The 24,957-nt window shown below is 40.6% G+C and overlaps 1 protein-coding gene across 4 annotated transcripts in view; it reads right to left on the bottom strand.

Annotated features, from left to right (window-relative positions):
- Window positions 1–679: 679 nt before the first annotated feature.
- ebf3a (EBF transcription factor 3a) overlaps window positions 680–24,957 on the bottom strand; it is a 39,664-nt gene continuing 15,386 nt past the window's right edge. The window contains exons 7-16 of one of the 4 annotated variants that reach the window (XM_067489045.1): window positions 19,280–19,361; window positions 16,467–16,584; window positions 13,172–13,305; window positions 12,914–13,040; window positions 10,445–10,533; window positions 7,073–7,138; window positions 5,616–5,778; window positions 5,219–5,422; window positions 4,139–4,306; window positions 680–1,867 (exon numbers count right to left, since the gene is read on the bottom strand). In XM_067489045.1, coding sequence (XP_067345146.1) covers window positions 1,836–1,867; window positions 4,139–4,306; window positions 5,219–5,422; window positions 5,616–5,778; window positions 7,073–7,138; window positions 10,445–10,533; window positions 12,914–13,040; window positions 13,172–13,305; window positions 16,467–16,584; window positions 19,280–19,361 — 1,183 coding nt within the window. In that variant the 3' untranslated portion in view covers window positions 680–1,835. The remainder of the gene's footprint in view (window positions 1,868–4,138; window positions 4,307–5,218; window positions 5,423–5,615; window positions 5,779–7,072; window positions 7,139–10,444; window positions 10,534–12,913; window positions 13,041–13,171; window positions 13,306–16,466; window positions 16,585–19,279; window positions 19,362–24,957) is intronic. The other 3 variants (XM_067489047.1, XM_067489046.1, XM_067489048.1) reach the window with 3 other exon arrangements.

Below are 24,957 nucleotides of genomic sequence, written 5' to 3'. Positions count from 1 at the left end.
GATTGAGCTGTGAGGTGCACAGGCTGAAACAGGTTGGCTATCTCCATATTTTTGGAGAAACAAAACCTGAAGCTTTTTGCACTGGCTGAATGGACCTCTACTTCATCTCCAACTTCAACCTCACCTGAACTCAACTGGGACTCAACTGGAACTGGGATTCATTCAGTTTGTGTAAGTCCATGTTTTACTGGTTGTGTGGGTGCTAAAGTCCATCCTGTCATCAGACTGTAGCACAACACCTTTCTTTACTTTATTATGTTACAATTTAAACTGTAGCAAAGTAAAATACTAGAAAAAATATACCTATGACCCTCCAAAAAGTATACAAAAACTCTACTTTGTTACTGTAACACAAATAAATGTAATTTATTGCTTCCACCCTTGCTCACTTATGGCAGTGATGCTGACACTGGACATCACTGCTGTAAGTAAATGTGCAGACATGTTCAGGTGTGAGGAGATTCAACATTTGTAAAACTTCAAACATCATGTTGTTAACACTAAATAAATCAGTTTTCTTTGATTTAGTTTTTCCACCATAACTAAGCAGAAACTTGATAAAAAAAAAAAAAAAAGAAAACAAGTACAGATGCTAACTAAGCCACAAAGTTCATTGAAGTTTATCAGACCTCCTGCTCAGTTTTTTGTTTCTCAATGACAAAATGTACACTACAAAATGTACAGGGAAAAGAGTCTGCCAGAGCACTTTTATTCAGTGCTGAAATCATTTGTTTACAGCCAAACAGTCATTAATACAAGATTTACATTGAAAACAACAAAACCCAAAATGGCTAGAGCTGATTGGACAAGTCAGCTGTGATTGAGAGGTCTATAAATGTGTGAAGATGTTTTTTGTTTTTCTAATAGAAAACAGTGGTTTGTTTTTCAGTGTGGCACCACACACACACGCACACACACGCACACACGTCTACATGAAGATGACGACTCAACATCCAGTTTTACAAAAACATCTGATATAAATACACTATTTATAATCTGTATGATACAAAAACACCTTTCCCTCTGTGAGCTCAGTGATGGGGGGTTGATTAACCACACTGACATTTAAATATTTAGCTACAAGTCTGGCAAAAAAAAATAATCACAAAACCCACAGAGAAAACACAAGTGGGGGGGTTGAAGTCAGGTTTAGGAAGACAACTCTGGACAAGAAGACGGACAGTCACAGTAGCCTATCAGGATGCATGGTTTTTATAGTGCAAGCATTAACAAGGTAAAAGAATACACAGACAGGTGAGGTGCAGGAATAAACATGGCGGGGTGCACAGAGAAAAAACAATTCTTGCATTGTTCTTTTTTTCAGTCGATGTTTTTCAGAGGTCAGGCGTCTTTGAGCAGCGAGTTTAATGATCTGTTCTGGAACCTGCTGCACTCTGAGGTAAACCAGCTGGGGTTCCTGACAAAGTCAGGAAGGGGGAGTGGTACCTGCTCCTTAGGAACCAATCAGACAATTCACTGGGTGTAATTTGGGACTGTTAGTCTTAAACCAGAATAGGAACCATTCCCCAAATCCAGATCAATCTGATGTGTGCTGTCACATGACGGGTGTGACAGTTTTTACACAGACCCCCTAGCCCCCAAACATGAGTATAGTGTCAGAATAAATACAGAGGGCTAAAACCACCTGGAGGAAACTGCTGTACAAAAATTCCTTTAGTTTTCTTCTTTAGAGACCAGATGTCAGAGACAACAGTTCACTTCTCATCTACTGTGAGGAACCAGATCAGGACTCAGGGCTACTCAGCTGCTGCCTGACCCTCCCCCCTCCTCCTCTGAGGTGATCGGTGTTTGTGGCTGAGAGGGAACAGGGAGTCTCACATTGGGGGAACGACAAGGCCGGACATGGCTGTAGAAACACAAAGAGACAGAATCCGTGAGAATATTTTCATAGTAAAGGAGCAGCAGTTTGGTGAACATGGTGACAGATGGACAAAGAGGCCCAAACTATACAAGGTTTGGTTCGGTTAAGACACAAAGACAGTTCAGCAGAAGATGGGTCAAATGCAAGTGGCTGATTAGGGTCAGAGGATCAACTAGATGGTGATCAACCAGAACATCAGTGTCCAGGGTTAAAGTTTCCCACAGTCACAAATTAATGGTGTGGTGGTGCTGATTTTATACAGCGCACACACACACACACACACACACACACACACACACACACACACACACACACACACACACACACACACACACACACACACACACACACACACACACACACACACACACTCATAATCTAAAGAGTAGTAGCAGTAGTAGTAGTAGTAGCAGTAGTAGTAGTAGAGACAGCAGAATTTGTTGAGCGGTGGAAGGATGGAGGAGGGGGAGGAGGTGGTGGTGGAGGCAGTTTTCCTAAAAGGACACAGAGTGTTTCTAAAATGAGATGAGTGTTTTGTTTCTCACAGTGTGTGTCTGATATGTGAGTGCATGCATGTATCTGGAGGCTGATCGAGCAGCCGGTCACTGCTGGTCTCTGGAGACCTGCATCTGTGACAGGAACCTGCTCTTGAAAAGGAACAACGGTCTGATACAAACACTGTCCCTCTCTCTGTAACCAGTCTGTGCTCATCTGGTTTACAGATCCACATTCTCCCTGATCTAGTCAGGATGATCTGTTTGATGGTCTAGATCTGTTTGAACTAGGAGGAGCATGAAGAAAACAGATGGTCTTGAGGTAAATGTTGCATGAGTGTGACTGGACAATGTCTCAGCCACACTCCCAGAGATGTGTCAAAGTTACTGATGTTGACATGTTCAGATTTGATTAAGTTTTGACCACCAGCTAATTACAGACAAACACACACACACACTGCAGACGGACCAGTTTTGTTTTGTTAAATTCTCATACTGATTCCCCACAGTTCCAAAATACTTGATTGAAAACAGAAAATATGAGTTGGAAGAAAACAAACTTTAGATTAGATGTGACCTGACAGCACTGACCTCACACTGATATTTTTTAATATTTTTACCCTTGAGTTTTGGAATAGTCATCAGTTTATTATTCCAAGGGTAAAAATGTTAAGTTGTGTTTATGTAGAGTTTTGTATTTTACATCTGTTTCTGGCAGCTCTACCATCTGTGGTTATTAATACCATTCAGAGTGTGTGTTTCTGCTGTCTTCATGTGCTCGGATGGCACAGCCCTCACACAGTAAACACACACACTGCGGCCTGTGTGCGAAGGCGGAGAGCAGCATGAATATTTAACACTGGACAAAGCTCTCTGTCAGAATCACTGACATCGCACTGACTGACTGTATGTAACTGTGGGCTGTAGTGAATAAAACATGCAGTGGCCTGTCACTCTGTGCAGAACTAACAGTACTCACGTTACTGTGTGTGCTCACTACATTTGTTCTGCTGTTCTCAGATGAAACTTAAGCTGCAGCAGAAACAAACTGATGATCGTATTTATCCTAAAAACACAGATTTGATTTTAATTTACATCACATTCAATTCTGCTTCCTCTGCCTTTCAAATTAAAATGTCTGTACACGTGTATTTTTATTCTTCTTTTTTGTGTCTTCTATCCAGAGTGACTTGTTCTGTTGGCTGTCAAACATTAAGGAACACAGACAAACACTTCTGTAAAGCTGAAGAAGTAGAATTAAAGGTAGTGTGTTATTTCAAGGGTGAGCAATGTGAGAACCATTTTAGAAATTATTATTGTTATAATTACACTATCTAGAAAAAATATTTTAAACACTTAAACACTTGGTAATAATTATAACAAAGTATTATTTTAAACATTTAAACATAAAAAAAAATAAATTACACGAAACATAATTCATATTGTGAAAGTCTGTCTGACTTTATATGGTAATTAATCAGAATTCATTGTGATTCTTTAGTGAAAGGAGATAAAACAATCTGTGTTTAGGAAATGTCTACGTTCTGTAAATTTTTCCAAATTGTAAAATGTTGACCGATAAGAGGAGCAGATTCCAACATAACGTTTTTGCATGTTTGGATGAGGAGCAGCTGAGGGTGAAGGAGGATGTATGAAGTGGTGAGAAGGTGGAGAAAGGAGCCTGATGATGAGGAGTTTATGAGGAGGAGCTGAGAAGGTGCGTTAAAGGACAAGAACAAAGGAGGAAGAGGTGGTGACGTACCTTGCAGCCCGTTGCCGTTGGCCGAGCAGTTTGAAGGAGGAGGAGGTGAAGCTGGTGGCCGGACAACGGGAGCGAAGGCGCTCTTCTGTTTGACGGCAGCAGAGAAGGAGAAAACTCCATGTGAGGAGTTACAGTTGGACACCGCCATGGTTGGACTGGAGGGGACAACTGAAACACAGTGGACACAGCTCAGGTATCATGAAAATGTGATGATCTGAGGAACCGGACAAACAATAAAGAATGTTCCTGTTTTTGTTTTCAGCCGCTCTGACAAACCCTCAGGAGGTTCTAAAGCACGGAAAATGCTGCAGCACATTTACAGTGGTCCTCTTTTTTTTTCTGTCTATACTACATCCATGGGTTATATCATCTGCTTACATGGCCTTTCCCATCATTGCTATGCTGATGACACACAACTCTCACTGTCCTTTCCACAGTACATCTCCACTGTCTCATCACGCATTTGTGCCTGTCTCTCAGACATCTGTGCCTGGACGAGAGGGAGACATCTTCAGCTCTACCTCTCCAAGACCGAAGTCCTTGTCTTCCCAGCCAGGGCATTGACGTAACACAACATCAGCATCAATATTGGATCTACAGTGATCGTCCCCACTAAGTCGGCCAGAAATCTAGTGGTCATCATAGACGATTAGCTGAGGACCACATCTCCTCGGTATCTAGGGCATGCAGATTTGCCATCTACAACATCAGAAAGATCAGACCCTACCTATCCGAATAACATTTTTTGCTTGCCTTGTACCTCACTTGTAAGTCTCTTTGGATTAAAGCATCTGCTAAATGACTAAATGTAAATGTAAAAAAATCTGGGTAGAGCTGATGAGGTCTCTGTGCAGCAGTGGAAAATCCATTTTCTAACAAAAAGTTTTGGACATGTTAGACCTCAGTAACAACGGAAAATACTTAACCACGGAGAGAACATCTGTGGACAGTCTGGATCTTAGTTAAGTCTCTCAGCATCCAGCACCACAAAGTTTTAGAGTGATAAAGGTAGTAATGGAGCAATGTTTTACTCACTCAACATTAGTCATAGTATTATAAAGTAATAGGGGTAATATTTACCTTGATACTTACTACCATAGGGAGAGTTGGCAGATGCCCCGTTGAGGAAACCTGGTGATGTTGCCACTCCCAGGTTCGGCATGCCAGCATTACCGTAGCCGTTCATGCTGTTGCTGACAGTATTTCCATAGTTACTCTGCTGGGGGGTGGAGCTCGGGACGTATCCCCGCGGTGACACGCTACTGGTGTTACGACTATAACCAACTGGAAGAGGACGACAAAGCTTTCATCATCCTGCAGAAATCTGCTGCTCACTACCTGGACTGATACTACTTAGTGTTGTACTATCTGGTGTTGTACTACCAGCTGTGGTGCTACCTGGTGTGGTGCTAGGTCATCATGTTTGTATTGTCATTTCTTACCTTCAGTACTTATTCTTGTGCTACTTTTCTCATACCTTGCGTTGTCTCCGAGACGTTGACGGCCAGCTGTCCACTAAAAGAATTAACTCCCATCATGCCGTGGGAGGTGGTGTTGCTTAGCGATGGGATCTGGTTGTGGTTCCTGGGAACGCTGTAGAGAGCTTCAGCGATGTCTGCTGCTCTCTTCAGGATGATCTCCTGCTCACAGAGAAACCTGGATTCAGACTGACGTAGAGTTATCAGCAGGGATAAACCTTCTTCAAACAGCTTAGCTGAGGTTGTGTTCCTGTTGACTCTAACTGCTGACATCACCTAACTGATGCACACCTGGTATGGACCTCTGCTGCTCCTGAACATGAACGAAGTAAAACATGGAGCTTGAAACTGCAACTGTACCTCTGTCCCTTCATATTTCTGTGTTTTACTGCAGTATATTCTGATTATTAATATTTGCTCACATTCTCAGTTTCAGACACTTGACTCTTACAATAATCTGTGGTCCTTTTGTCAAATTCAGCTAAAACCTCTGAGTTCATTCCTGTTAGTGATGGAAATGAAAGTAACGTATTACTGTAATAATAGTTTCCAGTAGCCAGTAGTGTAAAAAGTATGAGGTTTTTTTTTGTCAGTAATAGTACTTTAGATACTCCTATCAAAAATCCAACATTGAATATTCGTAAGCATCACCATCAGCAGTAAGATGGTGTGAAAGATGGAAGCCCCTCCATTCAGTGGTTGGAAATTTCTCTTTGATTGATGAAGCTGTAAATCATCATCAGGTCCGATTAAAGCACACGTTTGGTTTATTTCCTGTTAGACTACACATACATGAAGACACACAGTGTTGTTACAGCTGCATTTACATTCGTTCCAGCCTCTGTTCTCTTTTCAAGGTTACTCTTTCACTCTGGCAGACCTGTGTGTGTTTGGGCTGATTAACTCGTGGGTCGAGAAGCGTGTCGGAGAGGGGGAATAAAAAGAGCTCCCCTCCTCCATCACACGCACTGTTTCAGGAGGTTCTGACTCATAAACCTGCAGCAGGAGCTCCGTCCTGATCGCTGGGCTTCATGGGAATTTCTACTTCTTTATGAGTAATAATCAGTACCTTTATATCTGCATGTGTGTGAGCACTGCTGCACTTCTCAAAGTTCTTATTATTTAAAGAAGCTCTGACCCAAACTCAAACCTAAGAAGGTTTTATGGGTATTCATTTGTAAGGTTAAATGTACAACACAAATATCCACTTCTGCACATGCCTGATATTTCTTATTGTAGCAGTTTGGCACATTAAGGATGTGTCCACTGAAGACCAAGAGATGCAACTGAAAGCTCAGGAAAACGCAAGGACGATGACTCTGAGTTAGGCTCAAATTTTGCCTTCCTTTTGGTAAATAAAGTCACATTAAAAACTCACTTTAAATTCCTTACTAGAGCAGAAGTGACAGTAGCAGGACAGACCGCTGAATGTCACGAGTACAGGTGAGAACATTACCTGGTTGTTATGAGGCATCCCGTAGAGCGCCTCCACCAGGTCAGCTGCTCTCTTCAACAACACCTCCTGCAGAGGAGGGAGGAGGTTTACACTCATTGCTGTGCACACATCCAAAGGTTTCAGTGATTTATCTGTTGGAGGAGGTCGTTTGAATTTTTCTGATCAAATTTGTCATTTCTGTCAGATTATGAAAGATTAACTCTGTTGAGGCCTCGTGTGTGTGTTTAAACAGACTCAGTTACACCTGACAGAGCAAAAACTCTACACTCATGTAGCCTACGACTACAAAAAGTTGCAATCTTGCGTGTTGCCTTTGGGGCAGTATCGAGCTGCTTCAAATCACAACAATAATAGTAAAAGGTTTTGGGAATAAAACTTCTTAACTAGCTGCCTCTACATATGAGTTATTTCTATGGTCACGTTTTCCTGCTTGTGGTGAAAAAGCAGAAGTTCATGAAGGAGAAATGTCGTTGTCAGTTAGTGGTCTTCCCCCTTGTGTCTGACCTAGACGTACACAGACTCTGCAAGGAAAATTTTGAACAATGACACAAATGATGCTGCCCCATTGCTGAAAAGCTGTCTAGATACTAACACACACACACGCACACAGACACACACACGGTCTCTTTAATACTGAACCACTTCACTGACACACAAATTGTGTGTGTGTGTATGTGTGTGTGTGTGTGTGTGTGTGTGTGTGTGTGTGTGTGTGTGTGTGTGTGTGTGTGTTCAGCTTTTCTGTGTCTTTATCTTAATTAAACACTCGTTCATTAATCTGCTGCTTTTCATTACAAACTTCTTCAGGAATGTTTCAATTAACCCCCTCAGTCCTCCACCCACTGCTCCTTTTCTCCATCTATGCGCTCTTCTCCATATTATTTTATTCATCTATTACACCTTTTTTTCTTTGTTTTCTAATTCTTACTCTTTTTTTTCTTTTCCACCCTGCTCATCTCTCACCTCTCCATGTTTTCTCTCCTCCTTTCTAATTCTTGATTGTTCCATCCACACCTTTAGTTTCCTCCTTTTTGTTTTTCTTTCTTTTATGTCTTTTTCGTCACTATCCTCTCTTTTTCTTTTGTCATTTCCCTGCTTTTCGCTCTCTCTGTTTCCTCCTGTTCACCACACTTCAAATATAATTTCTTGGATCATAAACAGACGTTACGAGCTTTCTAACACACTGTCACAGTGATGGCGTCCCTGATCACGCTTTGTGTAACACACACACGGGGGAGGGGGTGTGTGCAGAGTAACGTTGGAGTTGGTCTCAGCGTGAGAGAGCAGATTTACACACACACTGTTTATGGAGACAAATGAAAGTCTGATTATTACAAGTGTTTCACAGTGAGATGACAAGCACCTCTCTGCCCCCACCACCACACACACATTAACAAGGTTACCACAGCGATGCAGCTGGATGTCACCGTAGAGGAGGAAACCAATTATTCTTTTAACGCCCCCCCCACCCCACCCAACACCCTCACACACTGATCCCTCAGATCAGGTCTTTAAGCCTGAGCAGCAGGAAGTAAAGAATAATTACCATCAGATCAAAAAGTAAATAAGCAGAAAAATAGGCCAACACACACTCACACACACACACTTATTATGGTGGCCGGTCTGTGCAGGTGCCAACACAGGGTCACCTGTCAGACATGGACAAGGCCACCTGGTACCCGACTTCATAACATGAACATACATGAATCAGTATACACAGGTGATAATGTGTGAGTTTGGGGGGATAAGAAAATAACTGCTCAAACTGTGGTGGATATGTTCATCCATACGTTGTTGTGGAGACACAGACAACAGCAGAAAATAAGTTATTTTTAATAAATCAGATAAAGACTGATAATCGTGTGTGTGTGCGCGCGCATGCACACCAATCTTCTTTCTTGCCACATGGCTGCACTCACTGATTACCTGATTTGACTGTTTGAACCTCAGTGTTTGCCAATAGATTTTACACACACACACATACTGATTTGCTTTTTATTCAATCATCTCGTGTGTGTTTGTAGAATTTAATCTTTTTTTCCGTTGATGTGTGATGTGTGATGTGAGATTTATAAAGTTGTGTGAGGACATTTTGTTAACTCGGTTCATGTTTTGTCCAAACTACCTAATCACCAAATTCTGACTTTAGTGTAGCTTTCAGTAACTGTACAAAGTCACAAAAAACATGTATTTTTTTTATATCTGTCCACACTGGTGTTAGACAGCTTGAAATAATCTGTGGGACTTTGTGCTAATCATCTCCTCAGGCAAAGATCTGATACTTGGGAAGACTATGATATATCTAATCCACATCATTAGACTGAGGAAGGGCCCAAAATGTCTGATAAAGCAGTGCTGACCTGTTCTGACTAGATGATCATCCCCTAAATATTCACTATAGGCTGAACGGGCTTTTTTTTTTCTTCATGTATAATTGGACACTGTGACATTTGCTATCGTTTTTAAGATAGTGTCACTGATGGAAAAACCTCAAATCAAAGTCCACTTACTCCTAAAACTAAAACAGAATCACACCTGTGTAAACCCACAGTGTGAATAGCTGCTACACTGGTGCACATGTAAACACACTCATTAATAAATCAATACGCTCAGTTCAGACGTCGGCCTGATTCAAACATCAGGATTATTTCCACTTATTAGACTTTCTGTGGTTGACAGTTACTCTTCTGCACGCTGAGCACAAAGCAGCGTGGGTAATTGAATAAAACCATTACAGATGAATTATTAAAGACGTGGTGGGATGTGGTTTTCATTATGGAGCTAACAGCATGTCAGTTCACATCAGAGCAGCCGGAGACAGAGAACACACTGCAGACGTCCTCTTCTCACTGCTGTGAGTTGGACTGATTGAGGTGCTGGATGTTAATTTTTAAAGAGATGATGACGTTTTCACAAGAGCTACATTTAGATTTCTGAGTTTAGAGGGCTGGACAGCGCCAATAAAACCAGAAACCAATCAATACTACACAAGAGGCAGCAACATTCAGACAATTTTTGTTCATGCTGATGTTTCACAGCATAGACAAAAAAGCTACAACACAGGTTGGATTCGGACTGTCCACTTGGCAAAAGTGTGTTTAACACAGATACAGCAGTGTATGTGTGTGAGTTGTGTTAAAGATGAAGATGAGTTTGTTTCAGGACAAACACAACTTAAACAGAACAATCAGTAGATGCAGCTGATGATTATCAGGACTCGGAGCAGCCGACCAGAACACAGACTGATGGAAAACCACTTCTTCTCCGTCTGTGTTTGTATAAAACAATTGTCTGAATATGTGTGTGTGTGTGTGTGTGTGTGTGTTTGTGTGTGTGTGTGTGTGCGTGTGCATCTGCGTGTGTGGGACGTACCTTGGGCAGCCTCTCCGGGTCTCCAGGGTGACGAGGGATGACCTTCTGTAACCTCTGGAAGCCATAATCTATGGTGGGCTCATTTAATGCTGAGAGGGATTAGGAGGAAGTAGTTAGTTTATCAGTTTATCAGTTTTTTATAAATACAACAAAATCATGTCAAACATGATTTTGTTTCCTGAGACTTCACTGATTCTTGGGGTTTAGAATTATTGAACTGTGCCCTTGTGGTTCTGAACCTGAAGACATTCAGGAATAACACAAATGAATAGGATGAGCTACTAAAAGATCAGTAGAACATCTATAGCGTTATGAAGTGAACTGAGCAGGAACACTATGATTCTGTCAGACCAACTCGCTCTTGTTTTCTCCTCCTCTCTCTCCTCCAACATCATTTACAGTTTAAACTGTTGGGAGGCGATAAATCAGAGCACTGGTGAACGCAGCCGAGCACAGCCGAGAGTGTGTGTCAGTGTGTGTGTGTGTGGAGTGCATGAATCATAATCCCGTCTTGGTTCGGCGGCGTTTAACAAGCTTTAGACTGACTCTACTATACATCACAAACAGTGTGTGTGTTCAGTCCTTGAGGGCTCACGGGGCGTAACAAGCAGTAGTTAGAAGAGTGAGTTAGCTCTGCACACGTCTGTGTTATCTGCTGGCAGAGACTGTGTCACTGTGTTTCCGTGTGTGACCTTGTGCTGTTGACTGTTTTACTGTTTCTTATCAGCCGCACTCCGTCTTTTCTCCTGTAAAGATTCGTTATGGATCAAAGCTGGATTTATCTTCACTATGTCTTCACCATTCAAACCTCAACCCATGGACACAATCATCTACACACATACACACACAATAGACAACAATAAATTCCTGCCAATAAATTCAAAGATAAGAAGCATTTTTAAAAATTCTCTGTGATATATTTAGACCTAGCACCAAACTCTAATTTTTGGCTGCTAATAAAGACTTAATCTTTTAATATTTATCTGCAATGACACTCATCACTTATTTCCCTCCTTCTGTCCCTCTGAAGAATCCATTTAAACCTAAATTTAACATCATCAATAACGAGGGTGAGGTGATCTTAGTTTGTCCAATGAGCAAGTGTGTCGTCCAGGTCCGGCTTTGTTTTGATGTAGTTTTGTCATTATCTGTAGGGTCCAACCCAGCTTCCAGTTTCTGGATTCCTTCATAAATTATCAGTGTGGTATGTGTGTGCAGCTGTGTAGCAGTGTTTTGCGCTGATTAAAATACAATGACAAAAAAACTGCAGGAGAAACAGCTGAGACTGATGGGTAAAACACATTCCATCCAGTCACTATTGTTTTCCATGCTTAGACCCAATGTACAGGCGGAGCTGAGGGGAGTTTGTACAGGACATTGAGACTTAATGCTGATGAAAGACTCCATCAATTTAGACACTGACAGAATCGTTTACATGTATTTAGTTAATAATTCAGGGTGTGTGAGCTGTCGTATCCACAGGACATCAATACAGGCTCCATGAGAACCACAGATCAAGTTTATAGACGATGTGTAGAGAACTACTGTGATTCTGTTACAGCTGCATTGATGCACATCAAACAGACACAACCTGCCTGTCTGCATCACGGCATGCACAAACACATTTTACCTGCAGAGTTAACCTACCTGTGTGATATCATTAGCTTTATCTAAAGACCGACCTCAGATTCAACCAACCCGGCCCCAACACGCATCTCATTTTGAAACAGTGAGACACAATTGCTCTTTGACTTACTTGTGTAGTTTGTGTGCAGTTTTTTCCTTAAAACCGTTTGTTTCTCATCTGGACCAGATGGCTTCAGATTATGAATAATAATTAATATTAATAAAATATTAATAATATTTTTATGATTAAAAATAATACAATAAAATGTGCAATTAACTTGTTTGTTAAACTGATTCAGAGACTTAATTCTAAGCACATTTTGAGGGTTTATAAAATATGAATCAATCTAACTTCATGTTCAGAGACTGAGCAGCAAATAGAGAAAGATTGAAAACACAGAGTGTTATTAATGACAGCTGTCAAATCTGACATGTCACATTCAGACACTGTGTTTACTGTGAGCTCACAAAAAAACTAAACCATTAGTTTCTTTTTGGTCATGCTCAGTGACACATGAAATCTGTCTGTTGAATGCTGAAAATTTAAATTCTTTCTGATGACTGTGTGGATGTTGTAGTCAGATGACACAAAAAATATCTGGTTTTGTTTTGCACTTTTCAACATAACCCCACCTGTGTGAAGTCATCAGTTTTATCTAAAAACTGAAGTGCTGCCACTTTACACTCCCACTCTCCCTCACATGTACACAACATGTATAGTACACAATCATAAACTCTGAGCAGTGATTCAGTTACAGATACAGATGTCTTTGGACCCGATGCGATCATGCTTTGCTCCCTGTGTGGTTCTTCAAACAGTATAATGAACAAACTTTGCATTACCTGTGTAGACAAAGCGCCCTGGTGCTCCTTTACAGAACTGTTTGGATTTGTAGGAAAGCGTGACCTCGACGACCCCGGGGATGTGACGAGGAGGAGTCTGGACTCTGATGGCATGAGGTGTGATCAACTGGATACAGAGACAGAAGTTAGACATTTGTCTCAGTGAATATCCCCACAGCTGGACCAGAGCAGTACTGTCTGCTGCATCTGTCATCGTTTATAATGATCCTGCTAACTGATCAATCAGTGCTGCATTACCTCGCTCCACACCAGCATGGTGCCAAAGACAACCTGAAGGCCGTCGAAGAAGTTGTCTCCAATCAGAATGACGGTGGCTCCCCCCGTCGTCCAACCCTCACTGGGACTGATGGCTTTAATACAGGGAGTGGCTGCTGGACGAGAGACAGACAGAGTCATGAGGTGTGGGCGAGACGATGGATATCTTGTGGGTTGTTGGAGCTTGATATATATGAGGTTGATGTAACTCATCTCCTCTCTTCACTGGTGATTTGACTTGTTGTTTGGCCTCCCACCACTGCCCCCTGCAAACACTGAGAGCAGTACTTAGTCTTTGATAAGGTCCAGAGACCCAGACTTTCTAGTTAATTCCCCTACATCCAAGCAGTGTCTGGGTTTTGGCTGTTTGAGTCTGAGACAGTTAAATAAGGTTAAAACTAAAGGTAGAAACAATTGTTTTGTCATCAGTGTTCTGTCAACCTGATCTTTAAATAGCGAGCATTTTATTGGATCCCAGTCCTCAGGTTGGTACTGGTCTACATTACTGTAGTACTGCCGAAGGTCACACATCTTTTTACCCACGTCTGTCTTTCTAGACCTTATACTAACCTGAACCCTAAAACCCTCAAACGAGTCACTGAAGGTTGAGGATCACACAAAATGTCCTCACAGAGAAAGACACTTGCACACACTCAGAACGTGATTTAATTGGGTCGTGGCTTTTATCCGCTTTAGATTAGTTCATTTCATCTACACACACACTCAACTGGTAATGACTACTTCTCTCTCTTCTTTCAAGTGTGGCTGCAGATTAATTATACAGTGAAATGAAAGAAGTGAGTGTGCGTGTGTATGTGTATGTGTGTGTGTGTGAGGCAGAGCAGCTAATCTCATCACTGATGACTTAAGATGACACTACAGCATGTGACCTCTCTTTGATTATACTCTCAGCTATTCAAAAACACAGTTGTTGTCACTTTACTACTGATGCCCTGTCCATTTTCTACAGCTGTCAGATGGATTTCATCAGAAGAAAGTGGAAAGAGTGCTGCAGGTCTAAAAGGTCACAAGGTCTGGTTCTGAAGTCTGATCTTGAAACATGTTGGTCCCATTTCAAGTCCAAATTTTTTTAGTTTTAATAAAGACATTATTGTTAATTTATTATATTAGTGCAGTATTTTAGTATAGTAACGTATCCAGTTTGTTGTGTAAAGCTTAGCCTCTTTGATCATGCAGTTGGAGGAGTTTTTAATCTTTGTTTTTATCTTTGCGGAACTTTCTGTGGTTCAAGCTGTGACCAGCAAGCAACACACTAATTTGCTTAAAGTCAGGAACAGCTGATTGCGCTGCATCAGACCAGCATCGTGGATTTAAGTTTAGTTGGGACGAAATAAAGAGAAAAACAGTGAGAGGTTGCAGAGCTGGTAACAAGAGGAGGGGTGGAAAGAAGAGGAGAGGGGAGGGAGAGAAGACTCAAGCCACATCTCCCATCTCTGATTATGGGCAATGGAAGGTCTCTGGAGAACAAGGTGGACGAGTTGACTGCACTGACGGTGCATATGACGTCATACACTCGGTGGCAGCCAGACTCCAGACCCGACATCCCGATGCCGTCTTAATTATCTCAGGTGACTTTTATCATGCAACCCTCTCCAAGAGTGTCCCCACCTTCACCCAGTATGTGGATTGTCACACTGGGGAGGAAAAGACACTGGACCATCTTCATGTTGTGGATGAGAGGAGAATGTTGTCCAAACTCCTCTCAATCCTGTACAATCCTTCCCACCCACTCCACTGTGTGCTGGCTGCACTGAGGTGCACTTTCAGCCAGCGACTGATCACAGCCAAGTGCTCCACAGAACAACACAGGAGATCCTTTCTCCCAGTGGCCATTAAACTGTTCACAATAAACTCATCCCCAAATGGTCAATTAGTATTGTTTTTACTAGTATTACTAGTATTTCTTTTTACTCCAGAAGCTGGGTTTTTTCTTACCTATTGATCAGTAGTTTGTATTTGTTTATTGTTTTGGTTTGGTGGATGTTCTCTTCCTTTCTTTCTACTTTCACACGAAGAGCAGCTGTAACAAGGCAAGAAAATTTCCCTATGGGATCAATAAAGTCCTAAATAAATGACTGTCCTGCACAGTAACAGTTAAATTGTTTTATAGGAATAATGATTACAACATCTTTGTGTTTGATTATATCTGAAAAAAAGATGTTACTCATGAAAAAATGTTGTCATTGTTTCAAATTTTAAATCATTGGAAGATCAGTAAGAGTTAAGAACCAGTGGTGCTGAAGGCTGAAAATTTCTTTTTCAGCCTTTGTTTCTAATTTCTAAAAAAGTTTTATATGTTCTGGTAAAGTGATTAGATTCATAATGTGCATGGAGTCATTGCGTGTGTAAAGAACTGTGTGGATGAGGCTGAGACACAGACTGTGGCTTTTATTTTCCACAGTAAATCTTCCAGCTGGAGTCACTTCTTTCTTTAGATTAAAAACTCTGTAGTGATGACTGTGAAAACTGAACAGAGTGTTGCTGCACAGAGCAGGAGCAGGGACAGGGGGTCCAGGACCATGCTGCGCTCTGAATGGGAGGGGTGGTTACTATGGTTACTGTCTTTAATTAGGAGGGCAATTAAAGAGGTTGAACGGCCCACAAAAACACACACACTCACACACACATTGTCCTCTCTGGGGACAGGGAGGCGTCTGGTCTTCCTACCCACAAGCCACTGGGGTGATTTCTCTACAAAGACCAAATTACACTCCGGTCTCTGCCTGTTCAGGTTGCCTGGTTTAGATGTTTTAGACCAGTGTTTTTAAACTACAACTACATTTCAATCGAATTCTGATCATTTTAACACATTAACTCATCTTTCAAAAAGATTTGGTAACTTTGACAAGTAAATTTTGACTGTTGGTCTGTTGGTCTTGACAGTGCTGACCTTTGAGGGAATGGAAAGTCCTGCAGAAGTACAAATCCTTTTAGCTGTGTATCATCATATGGTTTAAAATAACCTTCTGTGTAGCAGAGATGCACAAGGCCCAAAACGAGTAAATGCGGAAAACCTTGTTGTCTGGTTAGTGACTTAACAGTGCAAATGATTTTTTAGAGTGTCCAGTCTTCAGAAGACTGAACCAGAATACCAGAATAATTCCACTTTTCCCCTCTAGAGGTGAAATGTGAAATTCCTCAGAGCTGAGTCCTTTGTAGAGATTGTTCACAGATTTCTATGTTCTTTGTTGTCTCATAGGTTCCTCAAAGCATCATCTGCTGCACAGCCGCCATAAAAGACACATTAACTTCTTACCTTCCGAAGGGTCCAGTCTTCGGGCTCGGCGGCCATGTTTGGAGTTGTTGTGTACAAACATGTTGTCAGAAACTGCGAGAACATGACCGTCCACATTCACTGTTGTAGAAACCACCACCTGGAAACACACAAGAACTTTTTTTAAACTGTACATCAAAAAGTCTTATTCACTGTTAGAACAGATCACACATGTCAGAGATTTTCTGCCTTTTTCTACCATTACTTGCTATTGCCATTACATTTTTCCAGGTAGGGTCCCTTTTCTTCTTCATTTCTTCCCATCTTCATCAAATTTGAAAGATTTAAACAACTATTTAGGCACATAGATATCCAGGTAACTAATTTAAACCACTGTGGCAGACACAGGTAAACAGAGCGCACAGATGACATGGTGTTCGGTAATGTCACACTGTCTATAACCTGGGCTTTTCACTTACAGCCACCATGTAAACACATATTCACCTCAGGCCTTATGATGATATGTAATACTGACACACAAAAAATGGTCTGCTCGTCCTTTACACAACAATGTGAGTGTTTGTGCATACATATGGGCTTTTTTATCGAAATGTTCTAAATGATTTTGAACTTTTTCCCAGCATGCACTGTGTGAGTCAAACAAAATATTTACAGTTGAACCTCTGAGTAACATTGTTTTGGATGAAACTTAAACATAGATAATAAAAAATTATCTATGGTTATTTATAAAGAATTTCCTGATTTTTGTATTTATAGTTTATATGTCTAAAATGAAATACTTACTTACTAAATGTATGAACTAAAGTCAAACCATATTACATATGTAAATATATAAAATATAATAAAAGCAAATGTAAATGTATGCATATTTTTCATTTAAGTCATTGCACTGTGCTGTCCACTCTGGTCCCATCCAGTACGATGTCACTTCCTGCCTGACTTTGACAGCCACTCAGCTGTGGTCATTCATCATCTACAGCTGGTTGCAGTGGCGAGGTTGTTGGTGCTGATCCATGTCGATGGAGCACAAGGTCACCCAGAGAGCGAGTAGAGGTGTCCTCTCTGTCGCCACAGTGACTGAACAGCACATTCTGTACCCTGCTGTCGCCACACCTACCAACGAGTCCAGAGGTTTCACCTGACTTCACCTGTCTAACTCATCTGATCTCTCTCCACATGCTACGTGTAGCTCTTTTGGCCCATCTACCTCCTCCTCTTCTGCTGGTTTAACTGGACTTAACATCCTGTCAGCTTACCCAGTGCAGCGTGGAGAGAGAGACACATGGAAACTGTGAGACAAAGAGGAGACGGAGGAGGAGGAGGAGAATTCACTCTAACAACATGTCCCCTCCTTTTAGCCTCACTAGCAGCATGTCTCTGTGGATACTGGCATCAGTCCACTTTGAAATATCCCAGAAGCCTCTTCAACATTCTCCAGATTATCAAGAAAAAGGCAACAAAAAGCAACAAAAATGACCTCACAAGCCTGACATTAAATTGAGTGTATTTACAATCAGCAGACGGAGATTTGGGCCTGGAATGAAAAGTGTTTTTGTCCTCAAAGTGGGAGGTTCATTGTTATGGCGGAGTAGGGTCCAATTAACCCATTCTTATGATCCATTTTATGGGCTGATGATGTTAGAGTGGTGTAGCTCAATCATCCTTATCTCCTGCTTAGGCCAGTTTCCCACGCTTTTAGTTTCATTTTCATTTATTTGTGCTTCTTACTTTTCTTACTTTTTTTCTTCTTTCCTATTTCTCTTGTTTTTCTTGCATTTTTTTAAATGCCCCTTCTTTCACACTGCCCTCTGTCTTCTCCAGATCTCTGTCAGTGTAATGGGATAACATGGCTGATCAATAATTAGAGGATCGATGACAGACCGGTTGTTACTGATAAGGTGTCGGCTGCCTCTTGTTGTTAAGTGCTTGATGAATGAAGCCTCTTCAGACAAGAGCGGCACTCAGTGTCGAGTGTGTTTCACTGTAAAGTGCATTTTATCTTGGCAGTCGCTCGGTTAATCTGTGGCTTATTGAGACACTCTGGGTTAACAAGCTTACACTGAGACAAACACCAAGTTTGATGTAATTAGAAGAAAAGCTGGTGAGTGCCTGTTATGTAACAACGGTTTTATTGTTGAGGTAAATTAATGGGAAACAAAAAAATGCAGCCATTCCACGTTAAGATATAATGTATGTATGTATGTATTTTCTTCATTTTAAGAATAATTACTGCATTTTCATTTTCATTTTTTTTTAAAGCTTGTACAGGGAAATAATGTCTCATTGAAATCCCTATGCAGTGAGGTGATTCATAAATATTTATTCTGTAGACAGCTGGAAAGCTGCAAACACTGTGTAAAAACAGTAGCTACATCTTTGATTGGATTGTCATTAATGTTTGAAAAAAGATCAAAAACTATAAATCTACCACCATTACAGGATTGTTTATTTAGGAAACTTCATTCAGATAAATGATTGTGAGTGTCACTCCCACATTGTCTGTTTCTGTAATGTCCTATTCAAAGACTCAAAGAAAATCTGCTCCAGCTGAATTTTCTACAGAAGGTGTTTGTTAAAGATACAGCAGGACATTCGTGCTGAAGTGAGGAACACAAATGAGTTCACCTAGGTTTCAGTACACACAGACAGTTCCCTGTTGACCTCTCATATTATATCTGCAAAGCAATAAGCCTCAGGCTGCCCTGCTGCAGTGCATTATGGGTACAGCACGTTCTCCAAAGCCAAGTCCTGCCCTTTAGGGAAATGAATTCATTTTTATGTGTGTGTGTGTGTGTGTGTGTGTGTGTGTGTGTGCGTGTGCGTGTCAGAGCTACCTGGAACCTTCTCATGTCTCGTGGGTTTCCTGCATTTTTCAGACAGTTCTGGTTACACTTCAGGAAAAACTTCAAGAAAAACCTGTGCACACACACACACACACATTGGAAACAGTTAACTTCCTACACATATACAGAGAAACATGGTGCACAAACATAACAAGTTACAGTAGAGTGGGAGCAAGAGTAGGTGTGTTTGGATGGACCTCAGAACCTGTGACCTGGTTAATTCAGTGTCATGAAAACAGGAAATCTGATTTCTGAAATCTGGGTAGGGGATTAGAAAAGTCTGGTTTCTGTTAGATTTCTGTTAGAGAACATGTAACCAGGTTTCTAATTGTCTTTCACCCACTGCATGTGCATAACAACAGGCTGCAGACAGGAACACAGCTGACAATAAATTAAAGAATAGACTGTTATTGGGTGATCCTGCCTCATTTTTAAAGTCTGTCTAAAGTCTGACAGATAAATTTAACTAACACAAAGTGTCTCAAAGACGTTTAAATTTCCACAGTTTGTGGTGGGTATCAATTGATCTCTCTCTCCTCTCTTTTCCTGCCTCCCTAAAGCTTCCTGTTGGTCTGAAAGTGGTGGACTGGATTTTTACTTTGAGGCCTCTTTTCTTCTGATCATGACCTGATAAAATCAGTGAGAATGAGTTATAAACTCAGAGCCTGTAAATGTGGCTGAGTGAGTAGATGAGTTCCTGCATTTGACAGGATGATATTTATTGTCCCTAACAACCTCTGTAATCTCATTTAGCCCTTGGTTAGCATCTACCCTCTTTAAGACAAGTAAAGGCCTGATGATGATGATGATGAATAAACCATGAAACATCTTGGCCCTTTGTTAACTGCAGATCTTATTATCAGGCATTTAACAAAAAAAAAAACACTGAAAAAATGTGATTTATGTTTCTACTCTATTTGTGTACAACCCAAACCAACGTAATTTTGACTTGGACAAAGCTGGATTTCATTAAAACATCTTCTGTGTCTTTCTGAGTAGATGGAGTTGCGCAGGTTCATTCTAAATTTGCTGTTTGAGTAATTTCAACCATTTTCGTTCATGTTGTAGAATGTGTATGTAACAAACACTGACAGGCACACTGAAGATATGGCCGGCTGTAGGTTAACATGTATTACACAAGGTAAATACAGAGGACGGTCTCTCTGTCATTCTGTCTGCTGTAACCCTCAACACTCTCTGTCCCATGAGAGATGGAGAAGAAAAGACAAACAACAGAGGCTGCAGCTGCATCCGTACATTAAAACTCAAACCTCTACACTAAATCTGTCTCGTTTCGACAAATATGTCCATTTGAGTGCTATCTTCACTGCCTGTCTTTATTGTGTAGCCCCTCCACCCCCAATCAGATTGTAATTAGTCAGATATCCTTTAAGTTCAAGAAAACAGAACCTCGTTTGGTTTTAGTAGAATAAAAAAAAAAAACAGTCTGTGACACCAGATGTGTGTGTGTGTGTGTGTGTGTGTGTGTGTGTCTGTTTGTGTCTGTGTGTGTGGAGGCTTTGCAGCATGTACAGTATTACAGCATCACAGTGGTTTCCATAGTAACAGCTGTAACCACACAGAAGGACAAAAAAGACAGAACTCCCTCTCAGGCGATATGTTTGGTCTCTGAGGGCCTCTGCTGTATTGATTACCCAGCATTCCTTGCAGCTCATCTCTAATGAGCCCTCAGAAGGACAAAGTGCTGACACCAACACACATACAGTCTTTTCTCCGAGCAGATGCTCTGCAAACAAATAAAACTTTTCTAGTAAAACATCAGCAGTGATTCAGTGGATCTGATCCAAGATCTACTAAAGTGGGACCAAATGAGGAATCTTTTGTGGACGACTGTGGTGCAGGAACTTAGAGCGGTCGTCCACCAATCCGGCAGTTATTGGTTAGTCAGTTCAGCAGAGGCCCTCAGAGAAAAAATATTAATATATAAAAGTTTTTATGCACTTTTTGGGAAAGTGACATTTTCTGTCATTAGAATCAAATGTGTGAGTTTTTTGAATGACTTTTTAAGGGTTAAAAAACATAACTATAAGTAATTACAATTATTTTCTACACATTTATTTTGTTTTTACAGTTTCGTCTGGAGAAGTAACTCCACGTTAGCTAGAAAGCTGTTGAGCTTAAGTTGCTGAGGAACCAGGGGTAGACTTTACTCCATATTTAGAAAAACCCAGGCATTTCTCATTGTTAAATATTTTTAATATTTGTTTGGCATCAGTAACAGTTTTGTTTGTTACCACTGTTCATCACTCAGTTATTTCACTCGAGCCTTTGATTTTACAGACTCCATCAGAAAACCTGATAAAACACCTAAATAAAGAAGGTTTTGACTAAAAGATCAGTTTCCCATAAACATTCTCGAGTCATCTGCAGCTAAAACTGTGTTTTATTGTTAATATATAATATATATATAATATATAATGTACTAATATATAATGTACTAATGTACTATAATATTCTCCTGTTCTAGCAGCAGCAGGAAGTTGCTCTCTGAGTGGATCAACTGTGGCTGATGTTTGAGTGTTTGTTTGAAGATAACCTCAGTTTGTCAGCATGACCTATGACCTCCAATCAAATGCTGTCTTATCGCTGTGGTAACCACCCAACATCTCAGCTGATCATCACCTTATCTTCAGACACACAGACTCAACTTATCTACTCTGGCCTCTTTTTGCTTCCTTCTCCTTAGCCACCTTGTCTCCCCTTTCCTTCTCCCTTGTTTCCTCCCACTTTCCTCCTTTCCATCTATTTCTTCTGAATAGGAGCGAGTGATGGAGGTTGTAAATCTACACGCAGGACAGATTAAGCTTTCAATTTGTTATGTGATAAGCAGGGAAGACCCGACACACAAACACACACACTCACACACACTCTATTACTGTTCATATTTACGAGCGGGAAATTAGGACGCACTGTGAATTTATCTCAGGGAAGAATAGAAGTCACATACGCATTAAAACTGAACACACACTCTGACACACACTGTGCTGGAGTTAATATGCTCTATGAGGTAGAAAATGTAGTCATAGTGAGACGGTAATGTACTGCCACAGACAGACAGAGTGTGATTTACGTGCTGTTGGCAGCTCTGCCTGTTAATCTGATCTGAGCCATTTACACCATTCTCTCTCAGGTTCATCTTTACTTTAAAGCAGCTGCTCAGTCACAGTTTCTACTGTTGGAACCACTATCTCCTGCTGTCACTTTGTAAATCACAAACTACATAAATCAGGTTTTAAAGTGAATATAAACATTCTGCAGTTCTCGAATATATTTGAAAAAACATGAGAGCAGGCAGACAAATGTCAATTAGCAGCTGCGAGTTCTTTGATTAACAAGCTGATGGAGAAGGAGAAAGTAAAGGGGAGAGGAGGGGAGCAATCAACCTCAAATATCAGACAGGTGATATCTCTTCCTTAATTAATTCTACATAGGGCTATGAAGAAACCAGGAACCAGCCAGAACAAATAAAGACTTCACATATAAATTGGGTCAGTGTCTCACACTGCCTTCACAGTGATTAATGTGCCATGAGCCAATAGAAAAACCACAATAATGTAAATTTACTCCAGATTAAGTGACCGGACAAACTTGTGACCATAGCAGGTAGACAGATCAACACAGAGCCTGAAGCAAGACACAAGGTCTTTACCAAGTTCAAGATATCAGCCAAACATTCTCAGATTTCAGAGAAACTTAAAACTAGTAGACAGACATTGATAGACAAAGACATCACAATTCACCATGGAGTCGATGTTTTATACATGTTTTAGTAAACTTTAAAATCCCATCCTAAAGGAAAGAAGATAAAATGCAAATTAAAATTTTCAGTGAGTCCATGGGGCACTTACATATATGAAGGGTCTATATAAAATATTCCATTTTAATTTTGTATTTGTAACAACTATTATTCCTTTCACTACAAACTGTTGTGTACTAATGTTAATTACCAGTGTGTTCTTCCAGACTGCAGGAGTCAACAAGGGGAAACCCTGCAATCTCACTGTAGCTCAACATATTTGAAAATGAAACATTCCTAAAACCCTCAGTCCGTCATGCTCCATTAGTCCTGTGTGAGTTCACAGCCGGCTGAGCTACATGTTTAATTCATACAACACACAGTATCATGGTTTCATGATTAGCATGATGAATCCCTTCATCTTGACCTCTGAATCTAATGTAATTGGAGATCAGAGAAGCTGTCAGTGTCCTCAACATGCTCCTCTCCGTGTTCTTAGAGTGTTGTCAGTGTGCTGGGATCATGTCCTTGGCATGTTCTCTTTTAATGTTCTTTGTACGTTGGGTTTGTTTATCCACAGCTTCCTCCATGTTGTTTGGGGGGTTTTAATAAGAGGAATTGTGTGATTAGAAATAAACAATTATTAACACCATAGCTGCTTTTAGAAGGACAGAGTCTCTACCTACTGGACCTCAGACTCATGGACAGGGTCTCCAAATGTGGGACTTCAGAACCATGGACAGAGTCTCTACTTGCTAATCTTTAGAACCATGGACAGAGTTGCAACCTACTGGCGTCAGAACCACTTAAAAAATCTTGTCTTCACCAAAGTGTTTAGCCAATTACAGACCAATATCCAAACTCCCCTTTATTTCTAAAATCCTTCAAAAAGTAGTTGCAAAACTATTATGTGACCACCTGTAAAGGAATAATAATTTGTATGAAGACTTTCAGTCATGATTTAGAGTTCATCATAGTACAGAAACAGATAATGGGCTAGTCTCTATACTTGTTCTGTTAGATCTTAGTGCTGAATTCAATAGTATTGATCACAACATTTTATTATAGAGTCTGGAAGATGAAATTCGGATTAAATGAACTGCACTAGGTTGGCTTAAATGCTATCTATATAATAGATTTGTTGATGTTAATGATGAATCCCCCATGCATACAAAGGTTAGCTATGGAGTTCCACAAGGCTTTGTGTTAGGACCAATACTTTTTACTTTATATATGTCTGCTTTACACAAGATTATTAGAAAACAATCCATAAAGTTCCATTTCTATGCTGATGATACACAACTATATCTATCTATGGAACCAGATTAAAAAAAATCAGTTAATCAAGCTTAAAGCCTGAAAAACATAAAGGCCAGGAACTCTGACGATTTGCTGTTCAACCATATTGTTACTCTAGATGGCATAAGTCTCTCCTCCAATACTACTGAAAGGAAGCTTGAAATTATTTTTGACCAGAATTTGTCTACCTCACATATAAAAGAAATCTCCAGAATGACCTTCTTCCACATATGGAATATTGCCAAAATTAAGAGCATCCTGTCTCAAAGTGATGCCGAAAAACTAATCCATGCATTTGTTACTTCTAGGTTGGACTACTGTAATTCCCTACTCTCCGGAGGCCTCAGTAACTCCCTAAAACGCTTGCAATTAATTCAAAATGCTGCAGCAAGAGTGCTGACTGGAATTAGCAAGAGAGGTCATTTTTGAACTTAGCTAGCTTCTCTCCATTGGCTTCCCCTAAAATTGTAGTTCCTAGAATTTCCAAAGGTAGAATGGGAGGCAGAGCCTTTAGCTATCAAGCTCCTGTCCTTGGGAACCAGCTCCGAGTACAGATTCAGGAAGCAGATAGAAACTAACTATAAGCTATAAAGCTTATAGTTACTATAAGCTA

The sequence above is a fragment of the Channa argus genome, chromosome 20 (genome assembly GCF_033026475.1).
Source record: "Channa argus isolate prfri chromosome 20, Channa argus male v1.0, whole genome shotgun sequence".
Taxonomy (NCBI): Eukaryota; Metazoa; Chordata; class Actinopteri; order Anabantiformes; family Channidae; genus Channa; species Channa argus.
The sequence above is the reverse complement of the archived record's forward strand: the minus strand, read 5'-3'. Positions and strand labels throughout refer to the sequence as shown.